This window comes from Sphaerodactylus townsendi, linkage group LG01 (genome assembly GCF_021028975.2).
Source record: "Sphaerodactylus townsendi isolate TG3544 linkage group LG01, MPM_Stown_v2.3, whole genome shotgun sequence".
In the NCBI taxonomy this organism is placed as follows: Eukaryota; Metazoa; Chordata; class Lepidosauria; order Squamata; family Sphaerodactylidae; genus Sphaerodactylus; species Sphaerodactylus townsendi.
This window is the reverse complement of record NC_059425.1, coordinates 9468191-9488097: the sequence shown is the minus strand read 5'-3', so window position 1 is coordinate 9488097 and position 19907 is coordinate 9468191. Positions and strand designations below refer to the sequence as shown.

General features: G+C 82.0%; 1 protein-coding gene across 1 annotated transcript; it reads right to left on the bottom strand.

The window, feature by feature from the left end:
• Window positions 1-1659: 1659 nt before the first annotated feature.
• On the bottom strand, window positions 1660-2111 carry MLLT11 (MLLT11 transcription factor 7 cofactor). The gene has a single exon (XM_048484533.1). It carries the CDS (start codon window positions 2089-2091, stop codon window positions 1813-1815), a length of 279 nt encoding a protein of 92 aa, XP_048340490.1. The 5' UTR covers window positions 2092-2111; the 3' UTR covers window positions 1660-1812.
• Window positions 2112-19907: the final 17796 nt, after the last annotated feature.

The window sequence follows — 19907 nt, the reverse complement described above, 5'->3', positions numbered from 1 at the left end:
CCTGATAGAGGCTAGAAGCAGCAGCTAAGCAGACCAGATGTTGCCTACCAATAGTTAACTGGGGGCAGGGAGTGCTGCCAAGTCGTACCTGACGTACGATGACCCCATAAGGTTTTTCAAGGCAAGAGACAGGAGGAGGTGGTTTCCCCTGGTCTCCCTCTGCATATCTGCACTTGCCTTCCACGGTGGCCTCCCATCTACGTCCTAACCAGGGACGACCCTGCTTAGCTTTCCAGGGCCAACAAGATCAGACCAGCCTGGGCCAGTGGTGGGATCCAAAAATTTTAGTAACAGGTTCCCATGGTGGTGGGATTCAAACAGTGGTGTAGCGCCAATGGGGCTGGGCGGGGCACAACGGGGGCATGGCCGGGCATTCTTGGGCGGGGCTGTGGCAAGGATGCAGCCGTTGTGCTGGTCCTGGGGTGGGAAACGAATGCACTCAGGCGCAGGCTGCCACGCCCGCCGGCGCCCCTCCTGCTAGACTGCTTCAAGTTCTGCGCGCTACTGCTGAGAGGAGGGGCGTAACTCAGGCAACAATCAGGTGGCAAAACCACCAATTAGTAACCCCCTCTCGGCACACGCAAATAATTAGTAACCTACTCTTGGGAACCTGTGAGAACCTGCCGGATCCCACCTCTGGCCTGGGCCATCCAAGTCAGGGCAAATAATTGAGCACTGTCACGTGGCAACCAACTCGTGGCAACGCCTCCCAGGGTTTTCAAGGGAAGAAAGGAGCAAAGGTGTTTTGCCGTTGCCTTTCTCTGCATAGCAAGCCTGGTTTTCTTCGATAGTCGGAAAAAACGCGGCAAGTGAACCAGAGGAAACGATCAATGAACCGGGATAGCCTAATCCCGAACAAGAAACTTGCCGTAGCTCAAGGAAGCGTAATCAAAGATGACACTATATTAACTATCACAATTATACTAATCAATTCAATAGACATAAATCAGTGCGATGATAGCAGAAAAAGGTATAGTGTAAAGTTCATTCATATTCATTTAAAGTTCATTGAGTGAAAAAAAACCTGCGGTGTGATCTCGGTCCACACACCGCAGGTTTGGAAAGTCAACAAAGCTGATACTTATCAGCAAAGTGGTAGAATGATCTAATCCACGCATGCGAGGCAGTAGTGGCTATCATCGCACTGATTTATGTCTATTGAATTGATTAATATAATTGTTATAGTTAATATAGTGTCATCTTTGATTACGCTTCCTTGAGTTACGGCAAGTTTCTTGTTCGGGATTAGGCTATCCCGGTTCATTGATCGTTACTTTGATAGTTTCCCATGCAAACGCTAGCCATGACCCACCCGTCTAAGCTTCCGGGCTCTGATGAGCCGAGTGGCTAATTCCCGCTACGAAGATCAGCCACAATCCACACAGTTGCCTACAAGCAGAGTCGGGAATGAGGAGGAGACGCGATGTGCTTCTTCTGGTGAGAGCCAGTATTACGCACCAGGACGGCGGTCCTTCGTTGGCCGAGTAATCTTAGACCACCCTCTTCCTGTGTTCCTGCACGGCAGGGGGTTGGACTGGATGGCCCTTGGGGGTCTCTTCCAACTCTATGATTCTTGTTGACAGAGACAGTTCACGGTTTCTTTCCCGATAATCTCATTTTCTAACGCTTGACAAGAAGATGACAAAACACCCCAGGGGCCATGGCAGAACTAATAAGCTTTTGTTACGCTGCTTGAAAAGAAAACATCACCAAAGTGAACAGAACCGAGCAGGGACGGAACGGGAAGGAGAAGGAGGAAGGAAGGCCGTCTCTCTCAGAAGAACGACAAACGGGAGCCCCGAGGCCACGGCCTCAGAGAAGGTCAAAATCCAGAGCAGTGATACTCGCTATCGGAGCCCTCCAGAAGTTGAAGCTGTTGAATTGGAGGAGGACGTCTTTGTCGCCAGCTTCTTCGAAGACGCCATGGCCCGACTTCTTCCGGTCGGCGCTCAGGTTCCCGTAGCTGCCCTTCGGCTTGTAGATGGCCCTGTCGGTCAACTCCAGGCATTCCAGCTCAGACAGGTCCAGTTCCGGAATGGGCATCCTCCAGTAAAGAAAGGAGTTGTACTGGGAGTTCACCGTGTCCCTCATTTTTCACTAGGAAGAAGAGGGGAAGGGTACTCTGTTAAGAACAGAAACTGCAGCTGATAGTAGAGACGAGAAAAATGGTAGAGATTCAAGTAATGTAGCTCCTTGAAGACCAATATTTTCAGGGTATGGGCTTTCAAGAGTCAAAACATCAACAAGATTTTCAGGGTATGAGTTTTTGAGAGTAAAAACTCCAGCAAGAATTTCAAGTGGGGGGGGGGGGGTGGGGGGGGGGGGGGGTGGGGGGGGGGGGGGGTGGGGGGGGGGGGGGGTGGGGGGGGGGGGGGGTGGGGGGGGGGGGGGGTGGGGGGGGGGGGGGGTGGGGGGGGGGGGGGGTGGGGGGGGGGGGGGGTGGGGGGGGGGGGGGGTGGGGGGGGGGGGGGGTGGGGGGGGGGGGGGGTGGGGGGGGGGGGGGGTGGGGGGGGGGGGGGGTGGGGGGGGGGGGGGGTGGGGGGGGGGGGGGGTGGGGGGGGGGGGGGGTGGGGGGGGGGGGGGGTGGGGGGGGGGGGGGGTGGGGGGGGGGGGGGGTGGGGGGGGGGGGGGGTGGGGGGGGGGGGGGGTGGGGGGGGGGGGGGGTGGGGGGGGGGGGGGGTGGGGGGGGGGGGGGGTGGGGGGGGGGGGGGGTGGGGGGGGGGGGGGGTGGGGGGGGGGGGGGGTGGGGGGGGGGGGGGGTGGGGGGGGGGGGGGGTGGGGGGGGGGGGGGGTGGGGGGGGGGGGGGGTGGGGGGGGGGGGGGGTGGGGGGGGGGGGGGGTGGGGGGGGGGGGGGGTGGGGGGGGGGGGGGGTGGGGGGGGGGGGGGGTGGGGGGGGGGGGGGGTGGGGGGGGGGGGGGGTGGGGGGGGGGGGGGGTGGGGGGGGGGGGGGGTGGGGGGGGGGGGGGGTGGGGGGGGGGGGGGGTGGGGGGGGGGGGGGGTGGGGGGGGGGGGGGGTGGGGGGGGGGGGGGGTGGGGGGGGGGGGGGGTGGGGGGGGGGGGGGGTGGGGGGGGGGGGGGGTGGGGGGGGGGGGGGGTGGGGGGGGGGGGGGGTGGGGGGGGGGGGGGGTGGGGGGGGGGGGGGGTGGGGGGGGGGGGGGGTGGGGGGGGGGGGGGGTGGGGGGGGGGGGGGGTGGGGGGGGGGGGGGGTGGGGGGGGGGGGGGGTGGGGGGGGGGGGGGGTGGGGGGGGGGGGGGGTGGGGGGGGGGGGGGGTGGGGGGGGGGGGGGGTGGGGGGGGGGGGGGGTGGGGGGGGGGGGGGGTGGGGGGGGGGGGGGGTGGGGGGGGGGGGGGGTGGGGGGGGGGGGGGGTGGGGGGGGGGGGGGGTGGGGGGGGGGGGGGGTGGGGGGGGGGGGGGGTGGGGGGGGGGGGGGGTGGGGGGGGGGGGGGGTGGGGGGGGGGGGGGGTGGGGGGGGGGGGGGGTGGGGGGGGGGGGGGGTGGGGGGGGGGGGGGGTGGGGGGGGGGGGGGGTGGGGGGGGGGGGGGGTGGGGGGGGGGGGGGGTGGGGGGGGGGGGGGGTGGGGGGGGGGGGGGGTGGGGGGGGGGGGGGGTGGGGGGGGGGGGGGGTGGGGGGGGGGGGGGGTGGGGGGGGGGGGGGGTGGGGGGGGGGGGGGGTGGGGGGGGGGGGGGGTGGGGGGGGGGGGGGGTGGGGGGGGGGGGGGGTGGGGGGGGGGGGGGGTGGGGGGGGGGGGGGGTGGGGGGGGGGGGGGGTGGGGGGGGGGGGGGGTGGGGGGGGGGGGGGGTGGGGGGGGGGGGGGGTGGGGGGGGGGGGGGGTGGGGGGGGGGGGGGGTGGGGGGGGGGGGGGGTGGGGGGGGGGGGGGGTGGGGGGGGGGGGGGGTGGGGGGGGGGGGGGGTGGGGGGGGGGGGGGGTGGGGGGGGGGGGGGGTGGGGGGGGGGGGGGGTGGGGGGGGGGGGGGGTGGGGGGGGGGGGGGGTGGGGGGGGGGGGGGGTGGGGGGGGGGGGGGGTGGGGGGGGGGGGGGGTGGGGGGGGGGGGGGGTGGGGGGGGGGGGGGGTGGGGGGGGGGGGGGGTGGGGGGGGGGGGGGGTGGGGGGGGGGGGGGGTGGGGGGGGGGGGGGGTGGGGGGGGGGGGGGGTGGGGGGGGGGGGGGGTGGGGGGGGGGGGGGGTGGGGGGGGGGGGGGGTGGGGGGGGGGGGGGGTGGGGGGGGGGGGGGGTGGGGGGGGGGGGGGGTGGGGGGGGGGGGGGGTGGGGGGGGGGGGGGGTGGGGGGGGGGGGGGGTGGGGGGGGGGGGGGGTGGGGGGGGGGGGGGGTGGGGGGGGGGGGGGGTGGGGGGGGGGGGGGGTGGGGGGGGGGGGGGGTGGGGGGGGGGGGGGGTGGGGGGGGGGGGGGGTGGGGGGGGGGGGGGGTGGGGGGGGGGGGGGGTGGGGGGGGGGGGGGGTGGGGGGGGGGGGGGGTGGGGGGGGGGGGGGGTGGGGGGGGGGGGGGGTGGGGGGGGGGGGGGGTGGGGGGGGGGGGGGGTGGGGGGGGGGGGGGGTGGGGGGGGGGGGGGGTGGGGGGGGGGGGGGGTGGGGGGGGGGGGGGGTGGGGGGGGGGGGGGGTGGGGGGGGGGGGGGGTGGGGGGGGGGGGGGGTGGGGGGGGGGGGGGGTGGGGGGGGGGGGGGGTGGGGGGGGGGGGGGGTGGGGGGGGGGGGGGGTGGGGGGGGGGGGGGGTGGGGGGGGGGGGGGGTGGGGGGGGGGGGGGGTGGGGGGGGGGGGGGGTGGGGGGGGGGGGGGGTGGGGGGGGGGGGGGGTGGGGGGGGGGGGGGGTGGGGGGGGGGGGGGGTGGGGGGGGGGGGGGGTGGGGGGGGGGGGGGGTGGGGGGGGGGGGGGGTGGGGGGGGGGGGGGGTGGGGGGGGGGGGGGGTGGGGGGGGGGGGGGGTGGGGGGGGGGGGGGGTGGGGGGGGGGGGGGGTGGGGGGGGGGGGGGGTGGGGGGGGGGGGGGGTGGGGGGGGGGGGGGGTGGGGGGGGGGGGGGGTGGGGGGGGGGGGGGGTGGGGGGGGGGGGGGGTGGGGGGGGGGGGGGGTGGGGGGGGGGGGGGGTGGGGGGGGGGGGGGGTGGGGGGGGGGGGGGGTGGGGGGGGGGGGGGGTGGGGGGGGGGGGGGGTGGGGGGGGGGGGGGGTGGGGGGGGGGGGGGGTGGGGGGGGGGGGGGGTGGGGGGGGGGGGGGGTGGGGGGGGGGGGGGGTGGGGGGGGGGGGGGGTGGGGGGGGGGGGGGGTGGGGGGGGGGGGGGGTGGGGGGGGGGGGGGGTGGGGGGGGGGGGGGGTGGGGGGGGGGGGGGGTGGGGGGGGGGGGGGGTGGGGGGGGGGGGGGGTGGGGGGGGGGGGGGGTGGGGGGGGGGGGGGGTGGGGGGGGGGGGGGGTGGGGGGGGGGGGGGGTGGGGGGGGGGGGGGGTGGGGGGGGGGGGGGGTGGGGGGGGGGGGGGGTGGGGGGGGGGGGGGGTGGGGGGGGGGGGGGGTGGGGGGGGGGGGGGGTGGGGGGGGGGGGGGGTGGGGGGGGGGGGGGGTGGGGGGGGGGGGGGGTGGGGGGGGGGGGGGGTGGGGGGGGGGGGGGGTGGGGGGGGGGGGGGGTGGGGGGGGGGGGGGGTGGGGGGGGGGGGGGGTGGGGGGGGGGGGGGGTGGGGGGGGGGGGGGGTGGGGGGGGGGGGGGGTGGGGGGGGGGGGGGGTGGGGGGGGGGGGGGGTGGGGGGGGGGGGGGGTGGGGGGGGGGGGGGGTGGGGGGGGGGGGGGGTGGGGGGGGGGGGGGGTGGGGGGGGGGGGGGGTGGGGGGGGGGGGGGGTGGGGGGGGGGGGGGGTGGGGGGGGGGGGGGGTGGGGGGGGGGGGGGGTGGGGGGGGGGGGGGGTGGGGGGGGGGGGGGGTGGGGGGGGGGGGGGGTGGGGGGGGGGGGGGGTGGGGGGGGGGGGGGGTGGGGGGGGGGGGGGGTGGGGGGGGGGGGGGGTGGGGGGGGGGGGGGGTGGGGGGGGGGGGGGGTGGGGGGGGGGGGGGGTGGGGGGGGGGGGGGGTGGGGGGGGGGGGGGGTGGGGGGGGGGGGGGGTGGGGGGGGGGGGGGGTGGGGGGGGGGGGGGGTGGGGGGGGGGGGGGGTGGGGGGGGGGGGGGGTGGGGGGGGGGGGGGGTGGGGGGGGGGGGGGGTGGGGGGGGGGGGGGGTGGGGGGGGGGGGGGGTGGGGGGGGGGGGGGGTGGGGGGGGGGGGGGGTGGGGGGGGGGGGGGGTGGGGGGGGGGGGGGGTGGGGGGGGGGGGGGGTGGGGGGGGGGGGGGGTGGGGGGGGGGGGGGGTGGGGGGGGGGGGGGGTGGGGGGGGGGGGGGGTGGGGGGGGGGGGGGGTGGGGGGGGGGGGGGGTGGGGGGGGGGGGGGGTGGGGGGGGGGGGGGGTGGGGGGGGGGGGGGGTGGGGGGGGGGGGGGGTGGGGGGGGGGGGGGGTGGGGGGGGGGGGGGGTGGGGGGGGGGGGGGGTGGGGGGGGGGGGGGGTGGGGGGGGGGGGGGGTGGGGGGGGGGGGGGGTGGGGGGGGGGGGGGGTGGGGGGGGGGGGGGGTGGGGGGGGGGGGGGGTGGGGGGGGGGGGGGGTGGGGGGGGGGGGGGGTGGGGGGGGGGGGGGGTGGGGGGGGGGGGGGGTGGGGGGGGGGGGGGGTGGGGGGGGGGGGGGGTGGGGGGGGGGGGGGGTGGGGGGGGGGGGGGGTGGGGGGGGGGGGGGGTGGGGGGGGGGGGGGGTGGGGGGGGGGGGGGGTGGGGGGGGGGGGGGGTGGGGGGGGGGGGGGGTGGGGGGGGGGGGGGGTGGGGGGGGGGGGGGGTGGGGGGGGGGGGGGGTGGGGGGGGGGGGGGGTGGGGGGGGGGGGGGGTGGGGGGGGGGGGGGGTGGGGGGGGGGGGGGGTGGGGGGGGGGGGGGGTGGGGGGGGGGGGGGGTGGGGGGGGGGGGGGGTGGGGGGGGGGGGGGGTGGGGGGGGGGGGGGGTGGGGGGGGGGGGGGGTGGGGGGGGGGGGGGGTGGGGGGGGGGGGGGGTGGGGGGGGGGGGGGGTGGGGGGGGGGGGGGGTGGGGGGGGGGGGGGGTGGGGGGGGGGGGGGGTGGGGGGGGGGGGGGGTGGGGGGGGGGGGGGGTGGGGGGGGGGGGGGGTGGGGGGGGGGGGGGGTGGGGGGGGGGGGGGGTGGGGGGGGGGGGGGGTGGGGGGGGGGGGGGGTGGGGGGGGGGGGGGGTGGGGGGGGGGGGGGGTGGGGGGGGGGGGGGGTGGGGGGGGGGGGGGGTGGGGGGGGGGGGGGGTGGGGGGGGGGGGGGGTGGGGGGGGGGGGGGGTGGGGGGGGGGGGGGGTGGGGGGGGGGGGGGGTGGGGGGGGGGGGGGGTGGGGGGGGGGGGGGGTGGGGGGGGGGGGGGGTGGGGGGGGGGGGGGGTGGGGGGGGGGGGGGGTGGGGGGGGGGGGGGGTGGGGGGGGGGGGGGGTGGGGGGGGGGGGGGGTGGGGGGGGGGGGGGGTGGGGGGGGGGGGGGGTGGGGGGGGGGGGGGGTGGGGGGGGGGGGGGGTGGGGGGGGGGGGGGGTGGGGGGGGGGGGGGGTGGGGGGGGGGGGGGGTGGGGGGGGGGGGGGGTGGGGGGGGGGGGGGGTGGGGGGGGGGGGGGGTGGGGGGGGGGGGGGGTGGGGGGGGGGGGGGGTGGGGGGGGGGGGGGGTGGGGGGGGGGGGGGGTGGGGGGGGGGGGGGGTGGGGGGGGGGGGGGGTGGGGGGGGGGGGGGGTGGGGGGGGGGGGGGGTGGGGGGGGGGGGGGGTGGGGGGGGGGGGGGGTGGGGGGGGGGGGGGGTGGGGGGGGGGGGGGGTGGGGGGGGGGGGGGGTGGGGGGGGGGGGGGGTGGGGGGGGGGGGGGGTGGGGGGGGGGGGGGGTGGGGGGGGGGGGGGGTGGGGGGGGGGGGGGGTGGGGGGGGGGGGGGGTGGGGGGGGGGGGGGGTGGGGGGGGGGGGGGGTGGGGGGGGGGGGGGGTGGGGGGGGGGGGGGGTGGGGGGGGGGGGGGGTGGGGGGGGGGGGGGGTGGGGGGGGGGGGGGGTGGGGGGGGGGGGGGGTGGGGGGGGGGGGGGGTGGGGGGGGGGGGGGGTGGGGGGGGGGGGGGGTGGGGGGGGGGGGGGGTGGGGGGGGGGGGGGGTGGGGGGGGGGGGGGGTGGGGGGGGGGGGGGGTGGGGGGGGGGGGGGGTGGGGGGGGGGGGGGGTGGGGGGGGGGGGGGGTGGGGGGGGGGGGGGGTGGGGGGGGGGGGGGGTGGGGGGGGGGGGGGGTGGGGGGGGGGGGGGGTGGGGGGGGGGGGGGGTGGGGGGGGGGGGGGGTGGGGGGGGGGGGGGGTGGGGGGGGGGGGGGGTGGGGGGGGGGGGGGGTGGGGGGGGGGGGGGGTGGGGGGGGGGGGGGGTGGGGGGGGGGGGGGGTGGGGGGGGGGGGGGGTGGGGGGGGGGGGGGGTGGGGGGGGGGGGGGGTGGGGGGGGGGGGGGGTGGGGGGGGGGGGGGGTGGGGGGGGGGGGGGGTGGGGGGGGGGGGGGGTGGGGGGGGGGGGGGGTGGGGGGGGGGGGGGGTGGGGGGGGGGGGGGGTGGGGGGGGGGGGGGGTGGGGGGGGGGGGGGGTGGGGGGGGGGGGGGGTGGGGGGGGGGGGGGGTGGGGGGGGGGGGGGGTGGGGGGGGGGGGGGGTGGGGGGGGGGGGGGGTGGGGGGGGGGGGGGGTGGGGGGGGGGGGGGGTGGGGGGGGGGGGGGGTGGGGGGGGGGGGGGGTGGGGGGGGGGGGGGGTGGGGGGGGGGGGGGGTGGGGGGGGGGGGGGGTGGGGGGGGGGGGGGGTGGGGGGGGGGGGGGGTGGGGGGGGGGGGGGGTGGGGGGGGGGGGGGGTGGGGGGGGGGGGGGGTGGGGGGGGGGGGGGGTGGGGGGGGGGGGGGGTGGGGGGGGGGGGGGGTGGGGGGGGGGGGGGGTGGGGGGGGGGGGGGGTGGGGGGGGGGGGGGGTGGGGGGGGGGGGGGGTGGGGGGGGGGGGGGGTGGGGGGGGGGGGGGGTGGGGGGGGGGGGGGGTGGGGGGGGGGGGGGGTGGGGGGGGGGGGGGGTGGGGGGGGGGGGGGGTGGGGGGGGGGGGGGGTGGGGGGGGGGGGGGGTGGGGGGGGGGGGGGGTGGGGGGGGGGGGGGGTGGGGGGGGGGGGGGGTGGGGGGGGGGGGGGGTGGGGGGGGGGGGGGGTGGGGGGGGGGGGGGGTGGGGGGGGGGGGGGGTGGGGGGGGGGGGGGGTGGGGGGGGGGGGGGGTGGGGGGGGGGGGGGGTGGGGGGGGGGGGGGGTGGGGGGGGGGGGGGGTGGGGGGGGGGGGGGGTGGGGGGGGGGGGGGGTGGGGGGGGGGGGGGGTGGGGGGGGGGGGGGGTGGGGGGGGGGGGGGGTGGGGGGGGGGGGGGGTGGGGGGGGGGGGGGGTGGGGGGGGGGGGGGGTGGGGGGGGGGGGGGGTGGGGGGGGGGGGGGGTGGGGGGGGGGGGGGGTGGGGGGGGGGGGGGGTGGGGGGGGGGGGGGGTGGGGGGGGGGGGGGGTGGGGGGGGGGGGGGGTGGGGGGGGGGGGGGGTGGGGGGGGGGGGGGGTGGGGGGGGGGGGGGGTGGGGGGGGGGGGGGGTGGGGGGGGGGGGGGGTGGGGGGGGGGGGGGGTGGGGGGGGGGGGGGGTGGGGGGGGGGGGGGGTGGGGGGGGGGGGGGGTGGGGGGGGGGGGGGGTGGGGGGGGGGGGGGGTGGGGGGGGGGGGGGGTGGGGGGGGGGGGGGGTGGGGGGGGGGGGGGGTGGGGGGGGGGGGGGGTGGGGGGGGGGGGGGGTGGGGGGGGGGGGGGGTGGGGGGGGGGGGGGGTGGGGGGGGGGGGGGGTGGGGGGGGGGGGGGGTGGGGGGGGGGGGGGGTGGGGGGGGGGGGGGGTGGGGGGGGGGGGGGGTGGGGGGGGGGGGGGGTGGGGGGGGGGGGGGGTGGGGGGGGGGGGGGGTGGGGGGGGGGGGGGGTGGGGGGGGGGGGGGGTGGGGGGGGGGGGGGGTGGGGGGGGGGGGGGGTGGGGGGGGGGGGGGGTGGGGGGGGGGGGGGGTGGGGGGGGGGGGGGGTGGGGGGGGGGGGGGGTGGGGGGGGGGGGGGGTGGGGGGGGGGGGGGGTGGGGGGGGGGGGGGGTGGGGGGGGGGGGGGGTGGGGGGGGGGGGGGGTGGGGGGGGGGGGGGGTGGGGGGGGGGGGGGGTGGGGGGGGGGGGGGGTGGGGGGGGGGGGGGGTGGGGGGGGGGGGGGGTGGGGGGGGGGGGGGGTGGGGGGGGGGGGGGGTGGGGGGGGGGGGGGGTGGGGGGGGGGGGGGGTGGGGGGGGGGGGGGGTGGGGGGGGGGGGGGGTGGGGGGGGGGGGGGGTGGGGGGGGGGGGGGGTGGGGGGGGGGGGGGGTGGGGGGGGGGGGGGGTGGGGGGGGGGGGGGGTGGGGGGGGGGGGGGGTGGGGGGGGGGGGGGGTGGGGGGGGGGGGGGGTGGGGGGGGGGGGGGGTGGGGGGGGGGGGGGGTGGGGGGGGGGGGGGGTGGGGGGGGGGGGGGGTGGGGGGGGGGGGGGGTGGGGGGGGGGGGGGGTGGGGGGGGGGGGGGGTGGGGGGGGGGGGGGGTGGGGGGGGGGGGGGGTGGGGGGGGGGGGGGGTGGGGGGGGGGGGGGGTGGGGGGGGGGGGGGGTGGGGGGGGGGGGGGGTGGGGGGGGGGGGGGGTGGGGGGGGGGGGGGGTGGGGGGGGGGGGGGGTGGGGGGGGGGGGGGGTGGGGGGGGGGGGGGGTGGGGGGGGGGGGGGGTGGGGGGGGGGGGGGGTGGGGGGGGGGGGGGGTGGGGGGGGGGGGGGGTGGGGGGGGGGGGGGGTGGGGGGGGGGGGGGGTGGGGGGGGGGGGGGGTGGGGGGGGGGGGGGGTGGGGGGGGGGGGGGGTGGGGGGGGGGGGGGGTGGGGGGGGGGGGGGGTGGGGGGGGGGGGGGGTGGGGGGGGGGGGGGGTGGGGGGGGGGGGGGGTGGGGGGGGGGGGGGGTGGGGGGGGGGGGGGGTGGGGGGGGGGGGGGGTGGGGGGGGGGGGGGGTGGGGGGGGGGGGGGGTGGGGGGGGGGGGGGGTGGGGGGGGGGGGGGGTGGGGGGGGGGGGGGGTGGGGGGGGGGGGGGGTGGGGGGGGGGGGGGGTGGGGGGGGGGGGGGGTGGGGGGGGGGGGGGGTGGGGGGGGGGGGGGGTGGGGGGGGGGGGGGGTGGGGGGGGGGGGGGGTGGGGGGGGGGGGGGGTGGGGGGGGGGGGGGGTGGGGGGGGGGGGGGGTGGGGGGGGGGGGGGGTGGGGGGGGGGGGGGGTGGGGGGGGGGGGGGGTGGGGGGGGGGGGGGGTGGGGGGGGGGGGGGGTGGGGGGGGGGGGGGGTGGGGGGGGGGGGGGGTGGGGGGGGGGGGGGGTGGGGGGGGGGGGGGGTGGGGGGGGGGGGGGGTGGGGGGGGGGGGGGGTGGGGGGGGGGGGGGGTGGGGGGGGGGGGGGGTGGGGGGGGGGGGGGGTGGGGGGGGGGGGGGGTGGGGGGGGGGGGGGGTGGGGGGGGGGGGGGGTGGGGGGGGGGGGGGGTGGGGGGGGGGGGGGGTGGGGGGGGGGGGGGGTGGGGGGGGGGGGGGGTGGGGGGGGGGGGGGGTGGGGGGGGGGGGGGGTGGGGGGGGGGGGGGGTGGGGGGGGGGGGGGGTGGGGGGGGGGGGGGGTGGGGGGGGGGGGGGGTGGGGGGGGGGGGGGGTGGGGGGGGGGGGGGGTGGGGGGGGGGGGGGGTGGGGGGGGGGGGGGGTGGGGGGGGGGGGGGGTGGGGGGGGGGGGGGGTGGGGGGGGGGGGGGGTGGGGGGGGGGGGGGGTGGGGGGGGGGGGGGGTGGGGGGGGGGGGGGGTGGGGGGGGGGGGGGGTGGGGGGGGGGGGGGGTGGGGGGGGGGGGGGGTGGGGGGGGGGGGGGGTGGGGGGGGGGGGGGGTGGGGGGGGGGGGGGGTGGGGGGGGGGGGGGGTGGGGGGGGGGGGGGGTGGGGGGGGGGGGGGGTGGGGGGGGGGGGGGGTGGGGGGGGGGGGGGGTGGGGGGGGGGGGGGGTGGGGGGGGGGGGGGGTGGGGGGGGGGGGGGGTGGGGGGGGGGGGGGGTGGGGGGGGGGGGGGGTGGGGGGGGGGGGGGGTGGGGGGGGGGGGGGGTGGGGGGGGGGGGGGGTGGGGGGGGGGGGGGGTGGGGGGGGGGGGGGGTGGGGGGGGGGGGGGGTGGGGGGGGGGGGGGGTGGGGGGGGGGGGGGGTGGGGGGGGGGGGGGGTGGGGGGGGGGGGGGGTGGGGGGGGGGGGGGGTGGGGGGGGGGGGGGGTGGGGGGGGGGGGGGGTGGGGGGGGGGGGGGGTGGGGGGGGGGGGGGGTGGGGGGGGGGGGGGGTGGGGGGGGGGGGGGGTGGGGGGGGGGGGGGGTGGGGGGGGGGGGGGGTGGGGGGGGGGGGGGGTGGGGGGGGGGGGGGGTGGGGGGGGGGGGGGGTGGGGGGGGGGGGGGGTGGGGGGGGGGGGGGGTGGGGGGGGGGGGGGGTGGGGGGGGGGGGGGGTGGGGGGGGGGGGGGGTGGGGGGGGGGGGGGGTGGGGGGGGGGGGGGGTGGGGGGGGGGGGGGGTGGGGGGGGGGGGGGGTGGGGGGGGGGGGGGGTGGGGGGGGGGGGGGGTGGGGGGGGGGGGGGGTGGGGGGGGGGGGGGGTGGGGGGGGGGGGGGGTGGGGGGGGGGGGGGGTGGGGGGGGGGGGGGGTGGGGGGGGGGGGGGGTGGGGGGGGGGGGGGGTGGGGGGGGGGGGGGGTGGGGGGGGGGGGGGGTGGGGGGGGGGGGGGGTGGGGGGGGGGGGGGGTGGGGGGGGGGGGGGGTGGGGGGGGGGGGGGGTGGGGGGGGGGGGGGGTGGGGGGGGGGGGGGGTGGGGGGGGGGGGGGGTGGGGGGGGGGGGGGGTGGGGGGGGGGGGGGGTGGGGGGGGGGGGGGGTGGGGGGGGGGGGGGGTGGGGGGGGGGGGGGGTGGGGGGGGGGGGGGGTGGGGGGGGGGGGGGGTGGGGGGGGGGGGGGGTGGGGGGGGGGGGGGGTGGGGGGGGGGGGGGGTGGGGGGGGGGGGGGGTGGGGGGGGGGGGGGGTGGGGGGGGGGGGGGGTGGGGGGGGGGGGGGGTGGGGGGGGGGGGGGGTGGGGGGGGGGGGGGGTGGGGGGGGGGGGGGGTGGGGGGGGGGGGGGGTGGGGGGGGGGGGGGGTGGGGGGGGGGGGGGGTGGGGGGGGGGGGGGGTGGGGGGGGGGGGGGGTGGGGGGGGGGGGGGGTGGGGGGGGGGGGGGGTGGGGGGGGGGGGGGGTGGGGGGGGGGGGGGGTGGGGGGGGGGGGGGGTGGGGGGGGGGGGGGGTGGGGGGGGGGGGGGGTGGGGGGGGGGGGGGGTGGGGGGGGGGGGGGGTGGGGGGGGGGGGGGGTGGGGGGGGGGGGGGGTGGGGGGGGGGGGGGGTGGGGGGGGGGGGGGGTGGGGGGGGGGGGGGGTGGGGGGGGGGGGGGGTGGGGGGGGGGGGGGGTGGGGGGGGGGGGGGGTGGGGGGGGGGGGGGGTGGGGGGGGGGGGGGGTGGGGGGGGGGGGGGGTGGGGGGGGGGGGGGGTGGGGGGGGGGGGGGGTGGGGGGGGGGGGGGGTGGGGGGGGGGGGGGGTGGGGGGGGGGGGGGGTGGGGGGGGGGGGGGGTGGGGGGGGGGGGGGGTGGGGGGGGGGGGGGGTGGGGGGGGGGGGGGGTGGGGGGGGGGGGGGGTGGGGGGGGGGGGGGGTGGGGGGGGGGGGGGGTGGGGGGGGGGGGGGGTGGGGGGGGGGGGGGGTGGGGGGGGGGGGGGGTGGGGGGGGGGGGGGGTGGGGGGGGGGGGGGGTGGGGGGGGGGGGGGGTGGGGGGGGGGGGGGGTGGGGGGGGGGGGGGGTGGGGGGGGGGGGGGGTGGGGGGGGGGGGGGGTGGGGGGGGGGGGGGGTGGGGGGGGGGGGGGGTGGGGGGGGGGGGGGGTGGGGGGGGGGGGGGGTGGGGGGGGGGGGGGGTGGGGGGGGGGGGGGGTGGGGGGGGGGGGGGGTGGGGGGGGGGGGGGGTGGGGGGGGGGGGGGGTGGGGGGGGGGGGGGGTGGGGGGGGGGGGGGGTGGGGGGGGGGGGGGGTGGGGGGGGGGGGGGGTGGGGGGGGGGGGGGGTGGGGGGGGGGGGGGGTGGGGGGGGGGGGGGGTGGGGGGGGGGGGGGGTGGGGGGGGGGGGGGGTGGGGGGGGGGGGGGGTGGGGGGGGGGGGGGGTGGGGGGGGGGGGGGGTGGGGGGGGGGGGGGGTGGGGGGGGGGGGGGGTGGGGGGGGGGGGGGGTGGGGGGGGGGGGGGGTGGGGGGGGGGGGGGGTGGGGGGGGGGGGGGGTGGGGGGGGGGGGGGGTGGGGGGGGGGGGGGGTGGGGGGGGGGGGGGGTGGGGGGGGGGGGGGGTGGGGGGGGGGGGGGGTGGGGGGGGGGGGGGGTGGGGGGGGGGGGGGGTGGGGGGGGGGGGGGGTGGGGGGGGGGGGGGGTGGGGGGGGGGGGGGGTGGGGGGGGGGGGGGGTGGGGGGGGGGGGGGGTGGGGGGGGGGGGGGGTGGGGGGGGGGGGGGGTGGGGGGGGGGGGGGGTGGGGGGGGGGGGGGGTGGGGGGGGGGGGGGGTGGGGGGGGGGGGGGGTGGGGGGGGGGGGGGGTGGGGGGGGGGGGGGGTGGGGGGGGGGGGGGGTGGGGGGGGGGGGGGGTGGGGGGGGGGGGGGGTGGGGGGGGGGGGGGGTGGGGGGGGGGGGGGGTGGGGGGGGGGGGGGGTGGGGGGGGGGGGGGGTGGGGGGGGGGGGGGGTGGGGGGGGGGGGGGGTGGGGGGGGGGGGGGGTGGGGGGGGGGGGGGGTGGGGGGGGGGGGGGGTGGGGGGGGGGGGGGGTGGGGGGGGGGGGGGGTGGGGGGGGGGGGGGGTGGGGGGGGGGGGGGGTGGGGGGGGGGGGGGGTGGGGGGGGGGGGGGGTGGGGGGGGGGGGGGGTGGGGGGGGGGGGGGGTGGGGGGGGGGGGGGGTGGGGGGGGGGGGGGGTGGGGGGGGGGGGGGGTGGGGGGGGGGGGGGGTGGGGGGGGGGGGGGGTGGGGGGGGGGGGGGGTGGGGGGGGGGGGGGGTGGGGGGGGGGGGGGGTGGGGGGGGGGGGGGGTGGGGGGGGGGGGGGGTGGGGGGGGGGGGGGGTGGGGGGGGGGGGGGGTGGGGGGGGGGGGGGGTGGGGGGGGGGGGGGGTGGGGGGGGGGGGGGGTGGGGGGGGGGGGGGGTGGGGGGGGGGGGGGGTGGGGGGGGGGGGGGGTGGGGGGGGGGGGGGGTGGGGGGGGGGGGGGGTGGGGGGGGGGGGGGGTGGGGGGGGGGGGGGGTGGGGGGGGGGGGGGGTGGGGGGGGGGGGGGGTGGGGGGGGGGGGGGGTGGGGGGGGGGGGGGGTGGGGGGGGGGGGGGGTGGGGGGGGGGGGGGGTGGGGGGGGGGGGGGGTGGGGGGGGGGGGGGGTGGGGGGGGGGGGGGGTGGGGGGGGGGGGGGGTGGGGGGGGGGGGGGGTGGGGGGGGGGGGGGGTGGGGGGGGGGGGGGGTGGGGGGGGGGGGGGGTGGGGGGGGGGGGGGGTGGGGGGGGGGGGGGGTGGGGGGGGGGGGGGGTGGGGGGGGGGGGGGGTGGGGGGGGGGGGGGGTGGGGGGGGGGGGGGGTGGGGGGGGGGGGGGGTGGGGGGGGGGGGGGGTGGGGGGGGGGGGGGGTGGGGGGGGGGGGGGGTGGGGGGGGGGGGGGGTGGGGGGGGGGGGGGGTGGGGGGGGGGGGGGGTGGGGGGGGGGGGGGGTGGGGGGGGGGGGGGGTGGGGGGGGGGGGGGGTGGGGGGGGGGGGGGGTGGGGGGGGGGGGGGGTGGGGGGGGGGGGGGGTGGGGGGGGGGGGGGGTGGGGGGGGGGGGGGGTGGGGGGGGGGGGGGGTGGGGGGGGGGGGGGGTGGGGGGGGGGGGGGGTGGGGGGGGGGGGGGGTGGGGGGGGGGGGGGGTGGGGGGGGGGGGGGGTGGGGGGGGGGGGGGGTGGGGGGGGGGGGGGGTGGGGGGGGGGGGGGGTGGGGGGGGGGGGGGGTGGGGGGGGGGGGGGGTGGGGGGGGGGGGGGGTGGGGGGGGGGGGGGGTGGGGGGGGGGGGGGGTGGGGGGGGGGGGGGGTGGGGGGGGGGGGGGGTGGGGGGGGGGGGGGGTGGGGGGGGGGGGGGGTGGGGGGGGGGGGGGGTGGGGGGGGGGGGGGGTGGGGGGGGGGGGGGGTGGGGGGGGGGGGGGGTGGGGGGGGGGGGGGGTGGGGGGGGGGGGGGGTGGGGGGGGGGGGGGGTGGGGGGGGGGGGGGGTGGGGGGGGGGGGGGGTGGGGGGGGGGGGGGGTGGGGGGGGGGGGGGGTGGGGGGGGGGGGGGGTGGGGGGGGGGGGGGGTGGGGGGGGGGGGGGGTGGGGGGGGGGGGGGGTGGGGGGGGGGGGGGGTGGGGGGGGGGGGGGGTGGGGGGGGGGGGGGGTGGGGGGGGGGGGGGGTGGGGGGGGGGGGGGGTGGGGGGGGGGGGGGGTGGGGGGGGGGGGGGGTGGGGGGGGGGGGGGGTGGGGGGGGGGGGGGGTGGGGGGGGGGGGGGGTGGGGGGGGGGGGGGGTGGGGGGGGGGGGGGGTGGGGGGGGGGGGGGGTGGGGGGGGGGGGGGGTGGGGGGGGGGGGGGGTGGGGGGGGGGGGGGGTGGGGGGGGGGGGGGGTGGGGGGGGGGGGGGGTGGGGGGGGGGGGGGGTGGGGGGGGGGGGGGGTGGGGGGGGGGGGGGGTGGGGGGGGGGGGGGGTGGGGGGGGGGGGGGGTGGGGGGGGGGGGGGGTGGGGGGGGGGGGGGGTGGGGGGGGGGGGGGGTGGGGGGGGGGGGGGGTGGGGGGGGGGGGGGGTGGGGGGGGGGGGGGGTGGGGGGGGGGGGGGGTGGGGGGGGGGGGGGGTGGGGGGGGGGGGGGGTGGGGGGGGGGGGGGGTGGGGGGGGGGGGGGGTGGGGGGGGGGGGGGGTGGGGGGGGGGGGGGGTGGGGGGGGGGGGGGGTGGGGGGGGGGGGGGGTGGGGGGGGGGGGGGGTGGGGGGGGGGGGGGGTGGGGGGGGGGGGGGGTGGGGGGGGGGGGGGGTGGGGGGGGGGGGGGGTGGGGGGGGGGGGGGGTGGGGGGGGGGGGGGGTGGGGGGGGGGGGGGGGGGGGGGGGGGGGGGGTGGGGGGGGGGGGGGGTGGGGGGGGGGGGGGGTGGGGGGGGGGGGGGGTGGGGGGGGGGGGGGGTGGGGGGGGGACCAAACCTAAATTGGCTGCCTAGTGGGTGACGTGTTACCCTGTTTCCCCGAATATAAGACATCCCCTAAAAATAAGACATAGTAGAGGTTTTGCTGAAGTGCGAAATAGAAGGCATCCCCCGAAAGTAAGACATGGCAAAGTTTTTGTTTGGAAGCATGCCCGACGAACAGAACTCAGAAAAATAAGACATCCCCTGAAAAGAAGACATAGCGCATCTTTGGGAGCAAAAATTAATATAAGACACTGTCTTATATTCGGGGAAACACGGTAGATGTAAGAACGGCAACCCAAATCTGGTATTCATGTTAAAAAAATAGATCCAGCGTACTATTATTTACGTATGTTTTTGAGAAGTAGGAAGGGCCACTTGTCTGATTTGTGGTTAATAGGATTAAATTTCATCTGTTCTGGCCTTTAAAAGAAGACTACCCCATGAAGTCTGCCGGGTGACCTTCGGGTGACCACCTCCAAAATCTGTTGCTGGGAAAATCCAAAGGGTTGTCCTAAGTCAGCTGTAGCTGGACAGCAAAATGACCCACACACAAACGCTGAGGTCGACCCTGTGGCATAGTAGAGCCAGCATGGTGTAGTGGTTAAGAGCAGGTGCACTCTAATCTGGAGAACCGGGTTTGATTCCCCGCTCTGCCACTTGAGCTGTGGAGGCTTATCTGGTGAACCATATTTGCTTGTGTACTCCAACACCTGCCAGCTGGGTGACCTTGGGCTAGTCAGTTCTTCGGAGCTCTCTCAGCCCCACCCAACTCACAGGGTGTTTGTTGTGATGGGGAAAGGAGATTGGAAACCCCTTTGAGCTTCCTTACAGGAGAGAAAGAGGGGATATAAATCCAAACTCTTCTTCTCTTCTAATACCCCACTGTTTACAAGGGTTTTTTGCTATTATGCATAGCTGCAAAGTGCATTGAAAGTGGATTGAAAGTGCATTATTCTGCGTGTGCGGAAGGGGTCTATGAGTAGTTGGGGTTTAAAGATCCCATAGTTTTCGCCAGAGAGACTGGACATTCTTCAATCCAGTGTGCTGTCACCTCAGAATCCTTTCCCTCTCTCCCCTGAAAACTGTTTGTACTTTTCTTCCTGTTGCATCCTTGTGACTCCCCCTTAGCCTCAGACTGGGATATAAAAGGGGACTAGCATCCTTACGTCCATCTTCTGAGCAAAACAGGGACTTGTGGGTGCCTATAATTGCTTCTAAGAGTGTGGGGACCGAAAGGCACGTTTCCCCCAGTGCTCCAACCCTCGTCTCTCACTGACATTTGCTAATTAAAGGTTAAAATGTGGGACGCCATCTATTGTGTTTGTAATTGGAACTCTGTGTTTTAACGGGGTTTAGTTTTAATATGTACAGAGCCATCATTTAATTATTCCTGGTTGTTTGTTGATTTTACTTATGCTCTGACTGTATACTCTGTGTTCACTGCCCTGAGCCCTTCGGGGGAGGGTGGTATACAAATTTAATTATTAATAATAATAATTATTATTATTATTATTATTAATTAATTAATAATAATAATAATAATAATAATAATAATAATTATTATTATTATTATTATTCCTGGTGACAGCAGAATTGATGAGAAGCAACTGGAAAAACTTACACAATACGAGGGTTTAAGGACTGAACTACAAAGACTCTGGCACAAACCAGTAAAGGGGGTCCCAGTGGTGATTGGCACACTGGGTGCAGTGCCTAGAGACCTTGGACGGCACTTAAAAACAATCGGCGCTGACAAAATCACCATATGTCAGCTGCAAAAGGCCACCCTACTCGGCTCTGCATGCATTCGTTGATACATCACACAGTCCTAGATGCTTGGGAAGTGTCCGACGTGTGATGTAATACAAAATCCAGCATATTGATCTTGTTTGCTGTGTATAACTGTTTTTGTATCAAAATAACAATTAAAAAAATACACCGGGGAAGGGTATTCAACAAGCACAATCTCCTTTTCGCCTGCCTGTGAAAGTCTTTATGCACAAAAAAGGCCCCTTCCGCATATGCAGAATAACGCACTTTCAAACCACTTTCACAATTGTTTGCAAGTGGGTTTTGCTATTCCGCTCAGTAAAATCCAGCTGCAAAATGCATGGAAAGTGGATTGAAAGGGCATTATTCTGCATGTGTGGAAGGGGCCAAAGAAAAGAGAGATGTTTGCACCCTTCAATGAACCCACAAAGGACTCTGAAGAGCTTAGTTCCTTGTGGGAGGGATGCAGGTAGGCTTGGTCAATACCCTAGAAATTTGGTAAAATTTGGATTCAGATTTATTCGGGCATAAAATTATGTGTGCCCCAATAAGACAAATAACACATTTGGTTATACCCAAATATTCCAGTCCGCCTGACATTTTTTTGTGTTTTTTCATATTTTGGCCTGCAGGGGGCTTTAAAAATGCACCCCCTGCAGGCCTAAACGTGAAAAAACATCAACACCCTCCCCCCCCCCCCATGCCCGAATACCTTGCATTTGGATTCATTCATATTCGGGCAGTACATATTAGGCCTATTTTGACTCGAATATGCCCGAATTCACCCAGATTCGGGCCGAATCCTGTATTGATTGCGCCCGAATCTCCAAGCCTAGATGCAGGCC

Coding starts and splice junctions, on each gene's coding strand:
- MLLT11 (XM_048484533.1), bottom strand. CDS start 2,091: ATGAGGGACACGGTGAACTCCCAGTACAACTCCTTTCTTTACTGGAGG.